This window comes from Rousettus aegyptiacus, unplaced genomic scaffold (assembly GCF_014176215.1).
Source record: "Rousettus aegyptiacus isolate mRouAeg1 unplaced genomic scaffold, mRouAeg1.p scaffold_m13_p_8, whole genome shotgun sequence".
NCBI lineage: Eukaryota > Metazoa > Chordata > Mammalia > Chiroptera > Pteropodidae > Rousettus > Rousettus aegyptiacus.
This window is the reverse complement of record NW_023416311.1, coordinates 3558749-3580225: the sequence shown is the minus strand read 5'-3', so window position 1 is coordinate 3580225 and position 21477 is coordinate 3558749. Positions and strand designations below refer to the sequence as shown.

The following is a 21477-nucleotide window of genomic DNA, read 5'->3' as shown; positions in this document are numbered from 1 at the left end:
GGAGTTGGCAGGGTTGGTTCCTTCTGAAGATTCGAGGGAGAACCTGTTCCATGCCTGTCTCCTAGCTTCTGATGGCAGCTGGCTCACCTTGGCGTTTCTTGGCTGGGGACTTCCTATCTCCAGCCCTCCACCCTCTATCTCCATCTTCATAAGGCCTTTCTCTCTGCATCTTTTCTCCCTCTCTTCCCTTCCAAGGACTTGTCATTGGATTTAAAGGTTAGGATAACTTGGACATACCTGTTTAAAAGGGAGACACTATTTAACCCACTGTACCTAGCAACCTCCACATATGGCTAATAAGTATTTTAACATTATCATTATGAATTTGTATATTTTGACATTTTTTTCACTTATAGTTATTTGTTTATGCTTAAATGGCCTCATCCTTTGCTAGTGGAAATCTGGAATTAGTTCACGGGTTCACGTGATACGACTTCAGAAGTCTTTGAAAGCTTCCTTGCTCCCCGGAAGGATAAGATTTCCAGACTCATCACATTCATTTCCTGTCCTGGAACAGGAGTCAGCTGTTTCTTCAACTTATTCAAGGAGTCTTGCTGAAATGGTATTTAGAGACCATAGTCTGGGCACAGAGATTACTCATCACTATTGGGTTGGTTCCCTTTTCTTCTAAATGCCAACATAGCCATGACATGTGAGCACTTACGTCTAAGAACATGGAAAGAAGCAGGACTCGCCAGGGTCCTACGTGCTCGAATCTTTGGGGTTTCAGATTATCTGAGTTGATTCTTTCTGGAGTGTAAAGAAAGGGTGTGGTTAGGTTATGCTCTTTCCCTGCCTGTCCCCAGAAACACCCACATTTTTTCTGATGCAGCATTCTAAATGGTTTGGGCAAGGCTTACGAAGATCTCAACACGGGGGGAATTTGAGTCTAAAGCTTTAAGGGCAGTGCCAGGCACACCAGGGAGGCATCTCAACCTGCAAGGGCCGTGCAGAAGTCTTGCCCTGAGTGTGGACCACAAAGCCCAGGATGTGGTCTCCAAGATAACTCAGAAAGGTTGGGAGTAGGTTCGGCGACAACCCCTCTCCAGTTTACATCACTACTCCTGGATGCTTAATAAGTTGCAAATTCCTGTGACCCTTCCCGTTTCTATCCAAAAATGGCAGCAGATAACATTTGTCGAGCACTTACGTGATGCCTGGCACTGTGCTAAGTGATGAGCAAAAAATCCTTATTTAATTTTCACTCCTCTCTCTGGGGCACCTACATTTCTTTAAACCCCTATTTTAAAATTAAGGAAACTGAGGCTTACAGAGTGAAGTGATTTGCCCAAGGTCACAGAGCTAGTAAATGATGGGATGTGAGCCAGGTGACCCCAAAATTTTTGCTCTTAACCACAATGCACTTTTGACTCCCTGAGTCAAAATCTGTTGGGGAATTCAACCTATGAATTTGCATTTCTGCAAGTTTGCCAGGCAATTCTAATTCACACTGCAGTATGAAAATAGCTACTACACACCAGAGATTTTCAAGCAAGTCAGCTACATTCAAGACAGGTAGGTGACTTGTTGAAAACAACAATTCTCATATTTGGCACTTGCTTAGAGAAGAACTCCAATTAATAAATGTAGAAGGAATGAGGGAAATAGAAAATCCTCACAGAGCAAGTACCATAGTAATAATTGCTGCAAGTAAGATCCAGTGGTGGATGCTTATATTAGTAGGTGAAAAGTTAAGGAGACACGAGAGGATGGGAAGTGGGATTGGAGGAGCCTGGAGAGGCCATCGGTGATCAGTGATGCTTGCTAGCCCACTTCAACACAGGTGGGACATACCACTCTCTTATCTGCAACGGATTCGTAGAAAGTGACTCACCCTCCTGGAAAGTGACTCGCCCTCCTCTGGGAGACATATCCCCTTATTTTCTTCCCCTTCCTAATTCAGGAACTATTTATCTGGGTCTACTCTATTAACACAGATAACTTTGATAAATGAGATGTATTTGATGTCCTTGGGTACAGAGCTATAAGCTTTGACATTCTCAGTGGGAGGTCAGGGCAGACCCCAGGCAATGCTGGGTGCCCAGACAGCGTTCTGGGACAAAGGGTGTGCCAAGAAGGAAAAATCAATAAACCATTTGTCCTGAGCCTTCAGACAGTGGCATGTAAGTTGCTTCCAGCAGCCAGGCTAGAGGAGGCTACTACCTAAGCCCACTAGGACAATTGCTTTAGGGGAGAATATTCTAATTCAGGAAGGCTTTGCTGTGAAATGTTTCTTTTCTTTCATCAGGAGAAAACCTGGCAGCAGTCACCACCCAGTGTCGGGGACCCTAGCTGCCTAAAACATCACCCTTCTTTCCATCGTGTGCTTCTCGAGCCCACACCATCATTCATCCTCTGGGTTTTGTTTTCTTCTTCCTTCTTGGCAGGAGGGCAAAGATAAGATGTTCCTGATAGAAAAGTTGACCAAGCTGCAGGATGCCGAGAAGCGAGCAAACCCCAGCTCGTACGCACTGGAACGAAGAGACGTGGAGGTGAGGCCGGAGGCCGCGTCGGGACCCCTGGGACACACACTTGCCTCCCTGTGCAAAGGGCATCAGGGCACCAAAGTCACATAAGAGCCCTTCGCTGTCTCTGTTTAAACATTCCTGTATTTTTTCATTTAAAACATAGTTCTCACTCATTCGACACTTCCCATGCCTGGCCTCGTTCTAGTTCTGGGGTTATTGTGATGAACACGACAGAGGCTCCGCCCTCATGGCCCCTCGCATGTTGAGATGAAAAGTGCCCGGAAATGTCACTCCACTGGATCAGTGCGTCAGTATGTTCTTCCAGATCTTTCCCTTTAGGCATCTGCACGCATACTGCGTCTGCTAACGTTTTTGTTTATTCATCACAAAAGTGGGGCTACGCGATACACATGAGATCATAACCCCCCCCCACACACACTTAATAGCTTTGAAGTTGTTTCAGTGTGTACGAATTTGAATATCTGAGTTGTTTCCAGGTTTCTTTTGAAAGACTAAAAACAGTGTGTGATGAGACACTCTCTTAAAAAGATTTTACAAATTTCATTCTTGCCAAGAGGGTGTTAAGAGATGGTTGGAGCCTTGCTCTAATTCCGGAGCCCATGCTGGCTTCCTTGGTGTCCCGGAAAATACAGATAAACAGTAACTTCACCTTACATTATATGCCACAAGTTTTGGAAATTACGGTCTTATTGGAAGAGACTGCTGTATCATTTACTATCTGTGTAATTAACACTATCGCGTGATTTAGGTAAGGGGTCTAGAGGCCCGACTCTTAAACCCTTTGAAGGCAGGGGCCATATCTGTCCCCTTGCAACCCCAGGTCCTAATCTATTACCCAGCATATTGTAAATGCTCCCCAAATATCTCTGAAGCGAATGAAAAATGAGCGGAATCGCTGTCCCTATAAAACAAAACAAAACACGTTCGATATTTCTATTTCTCTAGCTGATTCTTGTTCTTAACCTCTTAGTTTTATAATCGCGGGGGGCTCACAAATCTTACCAGCGAGGCAACAGGACCATGGGTGTACATTATCTTCCAGTAATGAGGCCGCCTGTTTTTTTCTTAGCAGCCAAGCCCTTTCCATGCCTGGGGACATGACGCTGCTCATGGTGAGTAACCAAACTGGCCGTGAAGACCAGATTTATCTAGAGGACATACCCCAAGACAGAGGGTCAGAATTGTTCATGTATCTGTTTACTCATTCAATTGCAAGAACTGACCCGAACTGGCTTTAACAAAAACCCAAGGATAATTCTTGCTTTTAGAAGCAGGGACTCACAATATGTTATTAGAACCTGGTTTCTTTCTGTTCGACGCTTTTCTGTGTTAGCTCCTTTCTCAAATAGGCTCTTCCCGATCATTGTGAGGCAGCTTTATCAGCTGCTTATATCGTCTCAGATTCAAGTCGAGCGGGGAAAAAGTGAGAGACCCAGAATTCTCACTGATTGGGTGACGGGCCCTTCACGAACCAATTGATTTCATTGGCCAGATCTGAGTCACAGCCCTCATCTAAAGATATAGACCACAGGGACGAAGATTGGGGGAGAGTGTCTTCCCAAAGAAAATCTCTAGCTAATACCGGAAGGGGAATGAACAAACCTGTTCATCTTTTTGGAGACAGCATTTACTGACGACATCCAGTGTTGGGAGTTCAAGGGGAGAATTGAGGACCCTTAGAGGGAGGGGGCCAGGAAGGCATGAGAATGAGTGATATTGAAGGCCGATTTGGTCTTTCCCGTGGAGACACAGGGCAGTGTGTATCTGTGCTAACTTCTCTTTCCTGTGTCAAACCCAGATCTGAGATTCAGGCAATCAGTTCAAGAGGGTAATCCACAGGCCTGATGATGATCGTCGTAGCCAGACACCAATCAAGTAAGGAGAGAAGATGAAAAGGGAACAGCTTCTTCCCTGACACCTGGGCCTTTCGGAGCTTCCCAGAGGGGAATTCAGAGCGTTTGTCACAGGTGGAAACTGTCCGCAATGTAAATACTGAAGTAAAATTGGTCACTCTCTGCTGGTATTTCACCCCGAATTCCAGATTTTTCAAGAGAAAATATTTGGGGTTTTCTAATAAAGATTATTGTATTATTTCAACTAGTTCACCAAAACCTGAGAAGAGAAAACCTGGGAATGATATATTTTATCTTTAAGACATGAGCATATGGATTATTCATCCTTAGAAATCTCTCCTCCCAGATCTCCCAGACCTGACAAAGGTTTGGAAACTGGCACTAAGACTAGTCCAGCCGGACTAAAGATGTCATCCTCGGCCTGGACCATGACACCTCTGGATTGTGGAACTTGCGTTTGTTCATGACTCTGATCTAAATGCATCCCATGTTACCCAGATGCGAAACATAACCAGCGGTCTCACCTGAACTTTACTGCATATTGAGTCCATGAGTCTCTGGGGTCGGACTGGGGTTGGGAGGTGTGCGGACTGGGACCCTGCCCCGTGAGGTTCTATACGTGACCAGCAAAGTCTTACATTGAACCAAACATGAGACCAGTGATGATGTGTAGAATATATATATATATGTACATGTGTATGGAAAGGATATATATGCGTGTAATACACACACATATATAGCATTCTTTTGCAGATTTGCCAAATGATTCACAAGGCACGTGACTGTACTTAAAACCGAAGGGTCCAGCGCAAAGGTACAGTTACCAAATTGCTCAGAGGGGAGAAGTCTCCTTTTGAGTAATCACTGTCACAACATCAAATTGGACCTGAATTTATAAAACATGTAAGATACATTCGAAATGCAAACATCCAATGTGTTCGGTCATTGACTCACTTTTCCATTCACTCGTTTATTCGTTAGTTCATTGCATCAACTGAATTCACTTCTTTTGGTATCATCTTTGCTAGTGGTCCCTAGCAGTGTTCATTCATTTAACTTGATTATAACTGTGACAAGTGCTTAAAGGAGAAGCCCAAAGGACTATGGGATACGGGGTGAATGATAGCAGCGCATGGAAGTGATTTTCCGCCCGTTTCATTTTCATGCTGTTTGTGCATCTTTGGCTTTTACGCTGACGTTTGAACGCCCTCCGAAAGCATCGTTTTTGCTTACTTACCATATGCTACGGGCTCATGTCTTCGTTCCCCTCCATCTCTTCTCCACTTTTCCGTACAGCCCCTGCTTCTCCTGGAAGTGTGAACACAATAGAAAGATGTAGTCTGTAGGTCTCACATGCATATTTGGAAAGGAGGTTGCTTTTAACACTTGGTCTTGAGATGGGAGATGCATTAGTTTCCTGGGCCTGTCATAACCAAATACCGTGGACTGGGTGGCTTCAACGACACAAGTTCATGTTCTCAGCCTGGAGACTGGAAGCCCAAGGTCAAGGAATTGGTGTCCACGGTTTCATTCTGAGGACTCTCTCCTTGACTTGCAGATGGCCCCCTACTCAGCATGTCCTCCCATGGCCGTCCCCTGCGCATGCATGGCCTGGTGTAGCTCTACGTGTTCAAATATCTTCTATAGGGACGCCAGATTGGATTAGGACCCACTTTAATGGCTTAAATCTTAACTTATTCACCAGTTTAAAGGCCATATCTCCAAACACGGTTCCATTCTGAGGTACTGAGGGTTCGGACTTCAGCATATGAATTTTGAGTCAACACAACTCAGCCCCTGATAGGGGTGAGCTCTCCCCTAGTCCTGTCAGGGACTCTCATTAGGCATCAGGGTTCTCGAAGCTGGCTCCCCTCAGAGACACACAGGGCGCTGTCCACCAGCAGCCTTGGCCAGGCTCCACTCCAGGTCAACTAAACCAGGCATCCATGCCGCCTCCTTAATGCTCCCTAGATGGTTTCATTGGGAAGCCAGGGCTGAGAACTACTGAGCTAGAATCTAGAGTAGTCTTGTCCAAACTTGTCTGACCGTGAAAGCCACTGAGGCATTTTTAAACAGACAAATGGTGAGCACAGAATATTGTGTCGGGATCTTCAGGGAACAGTCCTCATCCTCTCCTCCCAACCCTTATTTGAATTAGTTCAAAATGGTAAAAGTAACACGCCTTCCAGCAGTCACTTGAAAGATGGATAACCCCTGCAGTTTTAAGCGTAAACAAGGACAGGCTCAAGCGGCCACAGTGAGTGGCCCAGTTCATTTCTTACGAGGTTATGGAAATGATTTTATGTGAAGTTCAATTTTAAGAGGAGTGGCTAAAATAGCATAGACTGGCATATGTTTTTATAGTCTCTGAATCTAGGACAGGTGGTCAGGATTGAGCTCATGGATAGGAATTTCCTCTCAGTGCAGTAGTACTTAACTTACCTCTAACTTGTGAGAGCTGACCTTTTTTTAGCACTTCTTGTGTGATCAGCTGCGACACGGACCACTGAGAAGAGCTCAGGTGTGGAGCAGACGGGGCCTCTGTTTTCCTCGTGACTGCACCTGCCCGATGCGAGCAGTGCCTCACACCTGCGGAGTGGAACTCCCCGCCCGGTGCTTTCCCCACCTGAATCACCTGGGGCTCTGGTTATAAAGCAGATTCTAATGTGTGGGGTTGGGACGGGGGCCCGAGAGTCTGTGTTTCTGTCTAGTGCTGTGGGTCAGAGGACCATGTCGTGAGTAGTATGATTTTAGAGCATCTTCACATTTTTTCTCTTATTTTATAACAGTATTGTTACACTGTGAACGTATTTTTCAAAAACACTTCCACTTTTACCATCTCAACCTCATAACATTATCGCTGTGAGACAATAAACGCAAATAATCATAATCTCCATTTGATAGATTATGAAAACAGGCATACACTGGATAAGCGATTTGTCTGTCTCATAGCTAGTTTGTGGCAGAATCGAGGACTTTGGGTTTTCTCTGGTTCAGTGGTTCTCAGACTTGTGCATGTATCAGAACCGCCTAGAGGTCCTGAGCCCCACCCGGAGCTTCAGAATCAGTAGTTTCGGATGGGCTCTGACAATTTGCGTTTCTAACACGTTCCCATTATGTCGATGTTGAATGAATGTCTAAAAGAAAAGTATCTTTTGAGAACCTCTGTGCCTAGCTGCTATCCAGCCTCTTAACATTTAATGTGCTGCAGATTGCTAGATTTTGAGCATAATTTAAACTTAGATAATAGAGCACGTAAAGTCATTAAATCTTCAGTATTTTCGATCAAAGAAATCAAACCACCTTACCCTACAGTAACCATCACGCCGTGCAAAGGGTTTGAGTAGACGTTTGGAACACTTCATTAGCTCGCACCCTCCCTTGCCTCAGAGCCGTGACTTATTGTCCTGTCGAAGCATTATTCTCACTTTAGGAAAAATGGTAGGTATAATTTTATTAGAAATTTGCATCTAATAAATAGAATATTTTTGTCTTGGTGAAATTCTTGTCAGAACAGAATTGCGGAGACTGATCTCTAAATAAGAAAATGAGTATTGTTTAATCAAGGATCGGATTTCTCAAGCCTTCTGAGGTAGCCTTCGACGTCTCCAGCATCCTGAGCGCAGAGATGCAGTCCAATCAACAGCACAGGTTATTTATCTGTATCGTCCGTCTTGGAAAATGCCGTCGTGACTTTGGATGGCCCCCTCATGCTGCCGAATGCCGAATCACTTATTTACGCTCCCAAATTTCCATCTCACTTTAGATCTGTATCTCCAGTTTGCTTCAAGAAGTTTCTGCTGATATCTCATAATTCGTTCCCTTAACATTTATTGAGCACCTACTACATGATGGGCACTGTGATAGTTATGGACGGGATATGATGCTAAGCAGGGGTTTAGGGTGTGGGTTTTAGAACTGTATCATCTGGGCCTGAATCCTTATGCTATTACTGTTGTGTGAGTTTAGGCGAGTTACTTAACTTCACTGTGCTTTGATTTCCTGCAATATAAAATGGGATCATAACAGTACCTACCTCATGTGTTACAGAAAAAAAAAAAACACATAAAAAAAGCATTTGAAAGTGTCTAATACATAGCAGGCAGTGAAGAAATGTTACTAACAAGCATTTTACATGCGCTTTCATTTAACCATAACCACCTTCTGGGGTGGTACTAATATTGCCCGTTTTACAGATGACTTAAATAACTTACTCAAGGTCATACAGGTGGTAAATTGTTGATCAGAAAATGAGATTTAGCTTTCTCTGATCCCAAATGCTGTTACTAAACCCTATACTAAGCCTTTCAAATAAGTGCTTAAAAGTAGTACTTATTCACCTTTCTGCACCCAAATTCTCCATCTTTGAGGCCTCTTTAGCATAGGACCTAAATCTTTAATCAGGTTTGGCCGAGTCAAGAGCAAAATGTATTTGGGACAAAGGTCAAGAGGCAGCAAACTGGCTCTCAAGGTCTTCACACAGCAGAAGGGATGTCACCTTTACCGCCCCCAAGAGAATTCCTTCCTTGTTGGTTGATGTGCAGTCTCTGAAGGTATGTCAAGGGGGAGTTCAGTCCAGATTTTTTGGGGTCACTTTCTCCTGTTAGTCATAACACGGGATGGAAGTACATGCGGTTTGTTTATTTATTTTTGAAGTACATGCAGTTTAGGTATCTGTTCCATTCATTAAATAAATCCTTGTCTTACTGTTAAATTCAAGAAAATGTCCCAAGCCCCATCTACTGCCAGCACCAACTGTGGCAAATCAGTTTGCTTCTCACTGCCATCTAGCTGCGTGGACTGGTGGTCTGCCTGCTGAGAGTGAGGCTGGAGACTCGCTGGGACTCGGGAGTGAAATCATGACCAAGCTGTACGGCCTGTGATCGAGGCCGCAGGAGGGCAGCTGGGGAGAAAGACAGCTTTGCAATTTTTCCCCAAGACTCACCTTCATTTTAAACATTGTTATTTATAAGACCCCTGGAAGCTCATGTGGGAAGGAGCTGGAAATCAAGGGCTTTCTAAAGGCAGGTGAGTGGTTAGGAGCAGGGGCTGTCGGATCTACCTGGATCCGAATCCCAATTACATCAAGGAATTCGAGACTTCGAGTAAGTGACTTTAACGCTGCAGTGCCTCGGCTTCCTTATCAGTAAAAAGAGAATACCACCTCTGTAAATAAGATTTTTGTGAGTTAAGATAATGCGTTAAACCACTGACGTTCCCGGCACACAGTAAATAAGAAATTTACTTATCACGAGATCAGGCTCTGCTATGTCACCGGTAAAGTAATTTCTGAGGAAGACCCTTCCCTCCCACAGGTTCTGGTTTTCTCATTTGCAAAGTGAGGACAAGCTACATGTCCTTAGAAGTTTCTTCCAGTTCTAATCGCGTATGATCATCTGTCAGAGAGTAGCCTGAAAGAAGGTTACTCTGCTCCCTAGTGGTTTAGAGCTCTTCCTCCGAGATACCAAGAGCAGTCAATCCCACAGGCCGGGGTCAAGACTCCCCTGCCATTTTTGTTGGTCCACACTGAAGCCGGTCAGTGGACTGTAGACAGTGGCTTCCCTAAATTCCCTGCGTCTCAGGATACGCTGCTTGGCACACGGTTTTCCCTTACTGCTCCTTTGAATGATTTTATTAGTATGGTCACAAGTTTGGCGTCTATCGTATACTGATAACATAGCTGAATACAAATATATTTTAAATAAGTGAGTTACATAAACGCGTCAAGTTTTAAAAATGTCATCTCTGAGTGATCATGCACGTCCCATGCATTTGCATCCGTACCCCCCAAACTGCAAAACTCAATCTGTGCTTATTCTCTCTGGGTCTCGGTGCAATGCCTCGGCTGGGGCCGGGCAGGGCTGTGCCTTTTTGCAGACCCAGATTTTCAAGACCAGCAGTGTGGAGCTCGGGCCTTCTGCGGAGCATGGTGGCAACACTGGGCTCTGCTCTGACTCAGGTAAAAATGCAATTACTGAGTATTGCTTGTGTGGGTCACCTGATCCCCCAGGGCATGGGCTAACGCAACGGGTGTCCCTGCATGAGGCCAGCAGGCAGTTTCTGTCCCCATGCGTTTCTTCCCTGGGGAAAAGTCTAGAACTGAGATTCGCAGTCTTCCAATATGCTGTCAGTGATATAGCTGGTTTGAAGATGAGATTCATAGTAATTTTTTTCATCAAAAGTATTAATAGTCCAAGCAACAACTTGAATGTCTTTAGCTGACCACTTCTTCAAGTAGTTCCTGGGGAAAGAGGAAAAACCAAGCCTGTTAGAATAATGGCCAACTGGCCCAGGAATCATGACAGTCACTAAGGATGGTGATCACAGAGCAGTAAGAGGTGCTCAGAAAGAGCCTCTTACCCGCCTCCGCACTGCAGCCAGAGGGAATGTCCCAAAACGCAGCGTGAGAACCTCCTCTGCATTGTTCCAGCTTAAGACGCTTTGGTGGCTCCCGAAAGACCACACCCCCGGAAAAACAGTCACATGGGGGGACGGCACCTGGCTTGCCCTACCTGTCTCTTTGGCCTCATCTTTTCTCACACTCTCCCTTTCCTGTCTGTGCTTTCATTCCTTGAAAGAACCAAGCTTCTCCTGCCGCACACCTTTGCAAGTCTTTCTCCCTGACTTGGGTCTCCATCCCCTGCCCCCCTCGATCCCTATGTGCCCTTCAGATCTTGGTTTAGTTCTCACTTTCTCGAGGAGGTTTTCTCCTACACCCCATTAGGTCAATTATAATGTACACGATTCTCTCCTACACAGCATTTACCTTAGCTGTAATTTTGTTTATTGGATTTTTATTCAATTGGCCTCTATCTCTTCCATTTCACTATACACTCCACGAGGACAGACCATGGCCCAGTTTCTTTACCAAGCATCTTCAGCTTCTTAATACAGTACCTTGCAATACTGTAGGCATACACCAAAATACTTACTGACTCGAATGCATGCATGCCTGAAATAAACTGAAACTTAAGAAATTAGAGTTGGCTAAAACATAGCTATAAAATTGCCAAAAGAAAGATTCTGAGATTGCTAGGTTAGGGAACAAAAAGTTTCTTGCAAAATGATGGAGCAGAGACCATGATGTGGGGCGGCGGGAGGAAAGATGGGAGAAATGAGGTGGGTGCCCCAGGATGCCTTCGCTGTGGCTTTGCCCTGGATCCTAGTTTGGTTTTCAAAGACAGCCAATCATAAGGAAACGTAATCTCTCTTATCACAGTTTGGCTGCCTTTTTTTTTTTTTCTTTAAAATGCTCTAAACACCAGAACATTTGATCAACTTGTTTTGGAAATAGTAAAATATGCCTTAACTCTTCCCATATAAGCAGACAGTGGCATCCAGCTTACAAATGGCACGTGGGCGTTGTGGGTGGGAACTAATCCAGGTTGCCCACTGTTAACTCTTTCCAAGAACAACAGTCAAGAAATGTGTCAGGAGGAAATAATAAAAACACGCTCCCAACTTACGGGGACACGAAATCCTTCTGTATGAGGAAAGCTGAAATTCCACACAGGTACCACAAAATATTATGCAGGCTCCAATCGAGCAAAATGTCCAGTACCACAAAAACAGAATGTTTCCATACGGCATCGTGGCGTGGTTTCCCAGCTCCTGTATGGCTAAGGCTCCAAGGTCTGTGAGTTAAAGCCGTCACCACGTTCTGATCTGCCTGTCTCATCTGAAAAGGAATTTTGGAAAACAGAATAATTTTCGTATCTTAAGTCTAATACTTCCCACTTGTTCTTTCGATTTAGCCAATGTACTCGACAGAAGAGAACAGAGAGGGAGAAAGTGGGTGCTGGGGCTAGGAAGCGGGCACAGGAGAAGTGGGGAGATGGGGATGGAATTCTCTCAGTCTGTGTTCTGTGCTCCTCGGGAGAGTCTATCACCCATGTTAAAGGCCTCCGTGGTCAAGTAAGCCTGGGGGACACTGATTCCAATGCCTGAAAGCCCCAAGGCCCTCTTCATCCCGATGGCCATTCATACCCGGGTAGGCTGCTCTGCCACCGTAAAACTGGAACACACACGCTCTGTTGGGCGCTGCTGAAGAACGCTATGGAACCGACTCATTATTTTGGAAACTGGTAAGTTAAGGAAAAGATTGAGCATTTATTTGCTTATTGGGTAACTAAACTGTAAATGAGTTTCTTTTTATAGAAGTGGTCTAGCTAATACACGAAGAAATGTGAGAATTATGTACTAACATTTCGTAACCCCCGGGAAATGGACAGAGCTGGCCACCGGCATCAATAACAGCTGTTAACAACAAGAGAGCTGGCCGGATGCCGTGTGCCTCCTGATGGAAGAACACTCTCGCCTGGGAAGTTATCTCGCCAAACATATTGAACCTAATCTGATCAAGCCTTTAGCTGTCCTACCAATTTACAGGAAATACACAGTGGAGAAGAATGTGTTAAATTAAGAAATTAGCAAAATCTAGACTCAAGTAAACTCTACAAAACAACTTGGTTTCTTCAATAAATACATCGCAAGGGGGAGGGGGAAAGAGAATATGCAGGTTTTAAGATTTAAAATGATAACATGCAGTCTTTCCTTGGGTCTTGATTCAAATTAGTTACTCTATATAAAAAAAATTCTGCTATTTGGATATTTGGATGGATATTTGATAATCTTATGGACTTACCGTTAATGGTTTTGGATGAAATAATGATATCGTGGCTATGTTTTTTTAAAAGAACCACTTTTTCAAGATATTTTATGTAATTTTTATGGATGAAATGATATGATGTCTGGGATTTGCTTCAAAATAACACCGGGGAAGATAAATGAGGCTATGAATGAATCAGTGGGTCTTGGTTAATGAGGCTCACTGTACTATCTAGCTTTATGCATATTTAAAAATCTCCCAAATTCAGAAGGAATTTTTAAAGGTATATTCTGCTGTGAGTTAGTGAGAAGTAGAGCTACATACATACTTCTTTCTGTTTTGAGGACATTTACCAAAGTAATCTCAATGAGCCTATAAAGAGCATAAAAAAGGGAGCTAAAGAGGAATCGAGGTATTTAAAAACGGGGTGAGTACATTCCCTTCTGAATGTCTCTTGTTAATTTAAAAGACGAGTTTCTGAACAGGTTCGGTTTAATTTCTCGTGCTTATTTACACCATTGCTATTATCACCAGCAACTAACATAATATTATGTACAACAAAAATCCTGAATTTTACCTTATAGATAACTTCTGGCAAGAAAGAGCAGACAATACTATTATTGTATAGTTGAGGAAACTCCATATATATTTTCTTTAGTGCATCGGTAGCCTGTAAAACAGAGATTCATGTATTTTAAAACTATTAAAATATAACAGTCTTAGGCAATAATTATTACATATTAAGTATGACCCTATCGAACAAATCAGAAGTTTCCGAATACACGGGGACATTGAAAAGATGGATCCACTATCCGTTGGGATACATTTTAAACTCACACTTGCAGCAGCAAAGGAAAAGTTGGGGTACTGCCGCTTTACCATCTTGCTGAGGCTCACCCCTTTTGTCGCAGTTTTGGAAAGTATGGCGGACTGCAGGCCAGTGGAGGCTAGAAGCAGAGTTTAAAATCTTTTCCTTATGCCCTAGCGTAGCCGCCAGGGAGAAGTCTTTTTTATACCCGCAGCTCTATCACCCTCTGCACTTCCTGGCCGAAGCATGAGCCAGCCAGCCGGGGATCTACAGAGGGGAGATTTCCTCAGTCCAGTGCACTGAGAGGAAACATCATTGATTTTAAGGCAGAAACAATGGGACAAGGGAGGAAATGGGAAGAGCTGGAAGTCTCCTGACTCTTCCCATGGTGAGCGGAAATTTCTTTCTGCCGTAGTCCAGCTAATAAATGAAGAAGCAATGCTAGAATGAAATCACTGACATTGTGTAACTTCTAGTGAATTAACCAAATGTAATGTTGCTACATCATAACTCTTGAAATATTGCTAATTTTTGGAAAAGTCCCACATACCTATACCCAAATAAAAGCAACAAAATGCATTCCAAAAAAGAAAAAAAACACAGAAATTACTCTTGTCATGTTTCCCTTGACCAACTAATATGAGGGATCGTGAGCTATAGAGTCAAAATGATTTTCTGGCCATATAAACTATGGAACTCACCGTGTGTACCTCTTCACCTACGTTATTTATTTAATTCTCACAACAACCCTATGTGATGGTTTCTTTAATGATTCCCATTCTGCTCATGAGGAAACTAAAGTTTATCAAGGTAGAGGTTATGCTGTGGTGAGTGACAGTACTTAATTACGGTCTGCTGGACCCTGAAGCCCATGACCTTGACTCCTGTGTTCTACTGTCTCCAATTTGCTGCCAACACTTGTTCCTTTATAGGACATTTTGGTGAATTAGATCACTATGTTCTACCCAAACCACCTGTGAACATCCAAGCGGAAAGCTTAACTAGCTAGATTTTTAAAAAAGATTTTGTCTGCCTCCCACCCACGTATTCTAAGAGAATAAGTATATAGGTCAGTACATTGTAGGTAAAATGTAGGACCTATCAAGGTTCCCAGAAGTGGGCCATATTATCATCAAAACCTGAAGTGCTCATTAAAAATACATGTTCCTTGACCTCACCACCCCAGACATTTTCAGAAAGGCCAAGAAATCTCTATTTTTAAATAAGCATTCCTGGTCTGTATCGTAAGTACAGAGCAACTGAAAAACCTAGAAGTATACAATTATCAATTAGCGGAATAATAAATTAGCCCGGGGATTCAAAATTAGAGGTGTTTATGGTACTAAAGTTATAAACACACTGAAGCTCACATTTCAGGTTTTAACAACTGGTTTCAACTATATTCTGGGATTAATAAAAAAAAAAATCAAGATCATCGGAATTCTCAACACACAGATGGCCATTCCTGATTATAACTGCTGGGTGGAAAATACCCAAGTTGTCTAAATGTGGAAAAAAGTCTTTGTCCTTGTAAAGGAGGTTATAAGAGAACAAATGTAATCTGAACTGTATCTTCCCAATGATTTCCATTGCAATAATGTTTTCATGAGTACAAGTTCTAAAATCTTATTTAGCAATGTCATACATATTTGAAGAAATTATATTAATTTTCTGATACAAGTATAACGAATCCTAGAATAAAAAAAACTATACATAAGGGATAGAAATCATAAAGGAGATAAATCTATATAAAAGATAAATATCTATTGGCTATCAGAAGCTCTAAATATTGGAGTTCTCTTTAAGTTTACTCCAGTTGTCTAAGACCCTTATCAGCCAGATGCAACTGGTCTTGTGTCCAACTCGAGTTGCTTTTTATGAGGTAACCAGATGGTGTGTTCAAGAAGTGCCTTTTTAACTGTTTGTTTAATATCTTTGGTAAATGCTTTATGCAAATAAGAGAAACCTGACTCTTCTATTTGGTGCTAATTGTAGAATATCAGGAGTTGTGAAAAGGTTCCATCAAAGGTAAAAAGGTTTAAAAGGTTCTGTAATTTACCGTTTCCTTAAAGATGTGGATTTTCACATCATTCACATCCACTAAGCAAAAAAAAATTTGTAAAAATAATTGAAGAATAAATAACAAAATACATAGTTAATTTTGGAAATGACTAGCATTTAAAGATGTCTTTTGAAAAAAATGAAGTGTACGCTACAGACTGTACCATATTTGCATGGCCCTTGACATCAAAGAAGATCGTGAGGTTATGGTTGAGGCTCTCTGAAACGGCTTCTCTCAGGGTAGGGATCTTTTCATTAGGGAAATCATTCCTGGAAGAGAGGGTAAAGGTATAGTTCACGGTAGGAAAAAGAATCCAAGTCTAGTGGAACAGATATTTGACAAGTATCTCCCAATCAAAAGGAAAGAGTGTTTTCCCCAACCTTCTTTTCTCAACCATACCAAAGTCCGAGGGTAATTTACTACATGTACTTGAACCAAAGTACAGATATTCTTGATCGAAGAACAGCAATAACAACAAAAATCATTTAACTCCTAGGAAACCACTGGATTTCTAATGAATTAATAATTTAATTAGTAGCTCTGCTCACCAAAGGGCAGAGTATATGCCAGCTTTACAAACTCAGAGACTTCATTTTAACATTGTAATTGCCCTAACAGCCCCTTTGCAGAAGAAATTCCTAGGACTACATAAATCTGTTGACTGTATTATTGTACATTTATGTGTCATTATTTAATTTCCTAAAACATAATTTTGATAGTTCAGTGCCTGATACGTTAAGAAATTGGCTTTTTCATATGAGATTTCACCGTACATGATTTAATTTATGTTAACGCAACTATATTATTTCAACTGTAAGATCTTTGCTAAAAAATAAAAGACAAGGATAATTTAAATAGTACAGGCGATTCTGCCAGATAGTCTATTCAATGCCTATTCCCTGAGACTGAGAGATAAGAGATGTAAATTTGCTACTCCCTTGGCCAGTCTTGGCTTCTATGCCCTCTCTCACGAAGAGCATCGCTTCGCATTGGGAAATTCTAGAGAAAATAACTACTTTTCCTACAACATGGTCCCTAAACACAAGCCAATTGTTCATCTGGTGTTCAAGCAAAGAAAATGCAACCTGTTTCAATTGTGGAATAAAAACACTAGTTGCCTTAAAGACATGAAGAAGCTATATGGACTCTGATATCGTGCCTTCTTAAAGGATTTTAAGGGCGATGCTGACCCTAAGCATTTTTTGCATTACGTGTTGATTATGAACCTGAGAGCTTATGTGCAACATCACTGTAACGTTAAAACCGGCCTTTCCCTCGCATACGACAGAGCGATGAACTATCTGCTGACAGTAAAGAGTTAATTCCTGCAGCCTGGACTCCGAACTTTCAAGTGTTACCAAAATGCTTTCTAAAATATGATTTCCCTTGGCTGACTTTTCACTTCTTTCAGATCCTAGGAAAAGAAAGTCAGAATCATCTTTTAGGAAGGACGATAACTAACCACTGGGTGGAATGCTCAGCACTCAAGGAAATCATCATCATTGTCCAGAGAGCTGACAGGACATGGTAACAGCGACCTCATTTTTCAGTATTTCAAAGAAGACTAGAGGAGAGGAATGAAAATAACCACATCCCAAAGTATATTATAGCCCCATACACCAATTCCAAGGGGTTTATAGCTCTTAATGGTGGGAAGGGTATGGGGTCTGTGGTTATATACATTTAATATACACTATATTAAAGGTAAGAATTTGACTGATATAATTATTTATTCCCCAAGGGGAACATTTTGAGTCCAGTATTTGATTTTTTTAATCATAGTATCCTTTTCTAGGGGAACATCTTATAGGATTATACATATACGACAGTACAAATTGTCATGATAGTGACTAGACAGAGTATTGTCTTGAGAATAATTCTGAGGCCAAATCTGGCCTCAGTGGGAAGAGATGAAAACATCCACGCCATATTTCTGTTGTTCCTGGCTTATTACTTAGGAAACATGTCTACAGTTCAAAACAAAACACAACAAAACAACTCTCCCAGAGCAGAGATGTAATTTGCAAGTGCCAGTGTCCCTCTGTGATCTCCGACAAAAGCTGAAGATACGTTTAAGTGACAATAAACCACTTACCTTAATCTGTGATTTGCTGCAGGATTAAGCTTCCTAATCTGTTCAAATGTCAAATCACACAATCGACCAGTGCCATCTGTCGTCCTATCGACCGTGTTATCGTGCATTAAGACAGGGACCCCGTCGGAAGTGAACTCAACGTCTAACTCCACGCCTGTTGCTCCATTCTTAGCTGCCTTAACAAAAACATCAACAATATTAATGTCAAGTGGCCACAGATGTCATGTTGCAATCTAAACGCTCCAGACGACCAGCAGGGCTGGGTAAGCTGACAGCTGCCCTTCCTGGAACCACCAGCAACCTGACCTGTTTTTCGTGGCTGGTAACCGAACTTCAACTTCTACACTTAGGGATTCCTCAGAAACGTCAACCTCTCCACTCTTTCCACTCTTGCAGTGGCAGCTGGGGAGACTTCTGGAACTTAAGTTTTCTCTGGCCGTTAATGGCTTACAATGACATGTATTTAGACAAATTCCACTGTTTACTTATACTGTTTGGTACAGTATCTCGGAGAAGTGCCCTGTGTTTGCTGATTAGTCGGATATTGCACTGCTTTGGCATAAACAAGATGAGTCAGGTTTTTGTTGGTGTAACTCCCCCACCGAAAGCAAAACACCAAGCCCTTGTGTGGGGAATAGGCTGTGGGCATAACTTCTTTTGTCACTGTTTAGTGTCGTGTATGCGTTGGGAATACATTCATTTTACCTCTCGGATTTTCCCTTCTATATCTATTATATAACCTGCCAGAAATTCTACCACTGTCAGAACATGCTCCCTGATTTTTTACATAGTAAAATGTTAAAGAATATAAATTATGAGATGCAAACATGCAGAGGGAGGAAGAATAGGACAGAAAAACGAACTTTCATGGAAAAAACTATATATTTCTTTTGAAGTCAAGAGGGAGGGAGCGACCTTGTCTTCTGTAGTCTGTGTTCAGCAGCTAAATTCTGCTTTGGCTAAAAAGTTTATTGATAATGACCTTATTCGAACTGGTGGAGTTACCACATCTCATTTCCTCTTTAGACCGGGAATCAACTTGGCACAATGTTTATTTATCATCATTACATATATTACAGACGTGTTCAACCTAAACATACAAGACACGAATGGAATTTAGCTGTAATTCTCTTGCAACACAACAGGATATGAAATACTACACATGTATGTGTATTTCACATACATTTTTCCTCATTTTATATTCAAACATGTTCTGGCCAAACCACCACATCCACGGGTAAATACTCATGAATACCTTCTGCGCTCAATTAACACTGTGTTATACTTTAAGGCAACTTACCTAAAGGTAAGTTGAAATGCAAGCCAATGACAATTGTGTTCTTTTGTTCCTACAGTAATTATCACCTTTCTTTTCACACCAGTGCTATCTCCTGTGTAGCTATATTACTTCATCAGACCTCTCTATCTTTAGATTTCTTTTTAAACAGAAATCTAGAAGAACTGCTCTGTCTCCCATCACGAAGAACCACAGGCAAAGAAGCAGAAGGGAAGTTTAACTTGGTTTATAAACACAGAGTCGCGCGCCCTCCACTAAATTAAAGGCTGCTTTCCAGATCTCCCTCCTTCTTCACACTTAATTTTGTTCCTTTCACACTGAGATAATTTTAAAGAATCAAGCCATCTTTAGATTCTTGGCCTAAAGAGCTTACATCAGTGGAGGTCTTGCCACGGGCCAAGCACTTCACGTGGACTACCTCACTGAATCACAACCTACTAGGTGGATGCCAATGTCATTCCCATTTTACAGATGGGGAAACTGAGGTCAGGGCTGGGACTAGCGTGAAGACAGGTGTCCTAGGAAGCCTTGCCTGCCACACCCTGGTCATGACTCTTATTGGGACACAGAGAGCTTAAGTGACTTGCTCATTACACAATACTTTTGTGTCCTCAGGACAAAGGACGGTCAGTCCAAGATTTTACATCCTGGAACATAGTCTAATCTATGACCCAGTGCACTGAGACTTAGAATCAGAAGGCCGAATTTTAGAAGGAGTCACGTGTTTGAGTCTGCCTTCTTACCCATTCAATGTTAAAATAATGTCTCAAAGAAATGAGAGGGTCAGATCTATAGCCACAGACCCAAAAGTGCACAGACAACTGAAAAGCTCTGTCACTATTCCTGCTGTCATTATTCCCAAGTCAGGACACTGCCAGGGGAGCCTTGTCAAAAGGGGAAGCGGAAACTGATCAAGAGTCAAGCTAACAGGGTTGTCTGAACCTGAATGCGTGTTTTGGGGGGGAAAGTGACAAGGAAATGACTTGGACAGTTTGGAGAACAAGTAAAACGGCTCCTGGGAAGGTGATCCATTTAGAATAAATTCAATCACGGGCCAAGATATTCACTCAACCTGGCCTCATTTCTTACTGTAATCACACACTAGCCTTTGCTCTGTTCCCTTGAGAGTCAGGCCACATACTGCCTATTCTGTTACCCAAACATTACAACGGCGTTAACCTCAGGACATTTGCGCTTGTTGTTCCCTATTCCCGGGACGCCTTCCCTCTCCTCCCTCCCAGATCCCCGGTCTGGGTCTTTTTCACCATCCCGGTTTCAGTTCAAAAGTTCTTCTCTTCGAGAGGATTCCTCTGATTACCTAAAACCGCATACATAATCCCCTCCTCCAGTCATTCATTCTTTATTCCATTACCCCATTTCTTCATTGCGCTTTCCATTATCCCAAAGTGTCTCATCTATGTGTTTATTTAAGGCCTGTCTCCCCCCCCCCTCCAGTGCAGGCTCTGTGAATATCTTCTGGGGGGTACTGGGAAGGAAGGCTACCACAAGAAGACTGGGGAACCTTCGGAAGGATGGGCAGAAGTCCAAGCTCCCAGGAGGGGCGGGCGGCGCGAGGCATGGGGGGCTCACCTGCCGAATGGCCGCCAGCGTGTTCTCGGGCGCGTCGTGGCTGCCGCCGCGGTGAGCGATGACTGAAACGCGGTCCCGGGGCTTGAGCACCTGGAGGGCCCTGCAGGTGGGCACAGGCTCAAAGCTGAAGAGGCGCAGCAGGAGGTAGAAGCTGCCGGTGAGGACGCAGGCATTGAAGGGGCTGCGTGTCACCAGCAGCACCAACAGCAGCAGGAAGGAGAAGGGGCCCAAGAGGCTCTCATGTTCATCCCACAGCCACATGCCGGCGCCCGCACCGGCACGGACGGGAGTCCCGGACCCGCCGGGCTCCCGGGGCAGGAGATCGAGAAGCGAGGGCGAGAATGCAAAGCACTCGCCGCAGGGCTAACCTCGGGAGACAGCAGAGCCGCACAATGGCGGTGGCGGCGGCCACATCCGGGGAGAGATCCGGCCGTCCAGCCAATCAGGGCCGGGGATCTCCAGAGATCGGGGGCGGAGCCACTGCCATGGCAACAGAGGCGGGCCCAGGCCTAGGCTCGCGTCCAAACGGGGCTTTCGGGTTACTGCTGGGGTCTTGACTTCCACCTGGGCTTTCAGACTACGAAGGCGAGGGATACGATAGCCCTGTACGGTTGTACGACTGGAAGGGGTCTTAGTGACATTCTGCCCCCGAGGACACTGCCTAGGGAGCCTCTA

General features: G+C 43.3%; 2 protein-coding genes across 4 annotated transcripts in view; one reads left to right on the top strand and one right to left on the bottom strand.

The window, feature by feature from the left end:
- Window positions 1–6007, top strand: part of TMC5 (transmembrane channel like 5) — a 59771-nt gene extending 53764 nt beyond the window's left edge. The window contains exons 20-22 of one of the 2 annotated variants that reach the window (XM_016157037.2): window positions 2388–2492; window positions 3562–3601; window positions 4288–6007. In XM_016157037.2, coding sequence (XP_016012523.2) covers window positions 2388–2492; window positions 3562–3601; window positions 4288–4334 — 192 coding nt within the window. In that variant the 3' untranslated portion in view covers window positions 4335–6007. Of the gene's footprint in view, window positions 1–2387; window positions 2493–3558; window positions 3602–4287 lie in introns of both variants that reach the window. The other variant, XM_016157036.2, reaches the window with a different exon arrangement.
- A 2955-nt stretch (window positions 6008–8962) lies between these two features.
- On the bottom strand, window positions 8963–21216 carry GDE1 (glycerophosphodiester phosphodiesterase 1). 2 transcript variants are annotated; one of them, XM_016157022.2, is made up of 6 exons: window positions 20803–21216; window positions 17916–18091; window positions 15984–16089; window positions 13528–13620; window positions 11809–12020; window positions 8963–10583 (listed from the first exon to the last, which is right to left on the bottom strand). In XM_016157022.2, exons 1-6 carry the CDS (start codon window positions 21061–21063, stop codon window positions 10436–10438), a joined length of 996 nt encoding a protein of 331 aa, XP_016012508.1. In that variant the 5' UTR covers window positions 21064–21216; the 3' UTR covers window positions 8963–10435. The 2 variants fall into 2 exon arrangements, with proteins under 2 accessions (XP_016012508.1, XP_036081472.1); XM_036225579.1 differs by having other exon boundaries at window positions 17916–18087; window positions 20803–20941.
- Window positions 21217–21477: the final 261 nt, after the last annotated feature.

Excerpts from the sequence above, each read along its gene's own strand:
- GDE1 (XM_016157022.2), bottom strand. The coding sequence starts at position 21,063 with ATGTGGCTGTGGGATGAACATGAGAGCCTCTTGGGCCCCTTCTCCTTC. Across the intron at positions 16,090-17,915 it reads GCAGCAAATCACAGATTAAG|GAATGATTTCCCTAATGAAA; the intron begins GTAAGTGGTTTA and ends CCTCTCTTCCAG. Across the intron at positions 10,584-11,808 it reads CAGAAGGATTTCGTGTCCCC|GAACTACTTGAAGAAGTGGT; the intron begins GTAAGTTGGGAG and ends CTCTTTCCCCAG.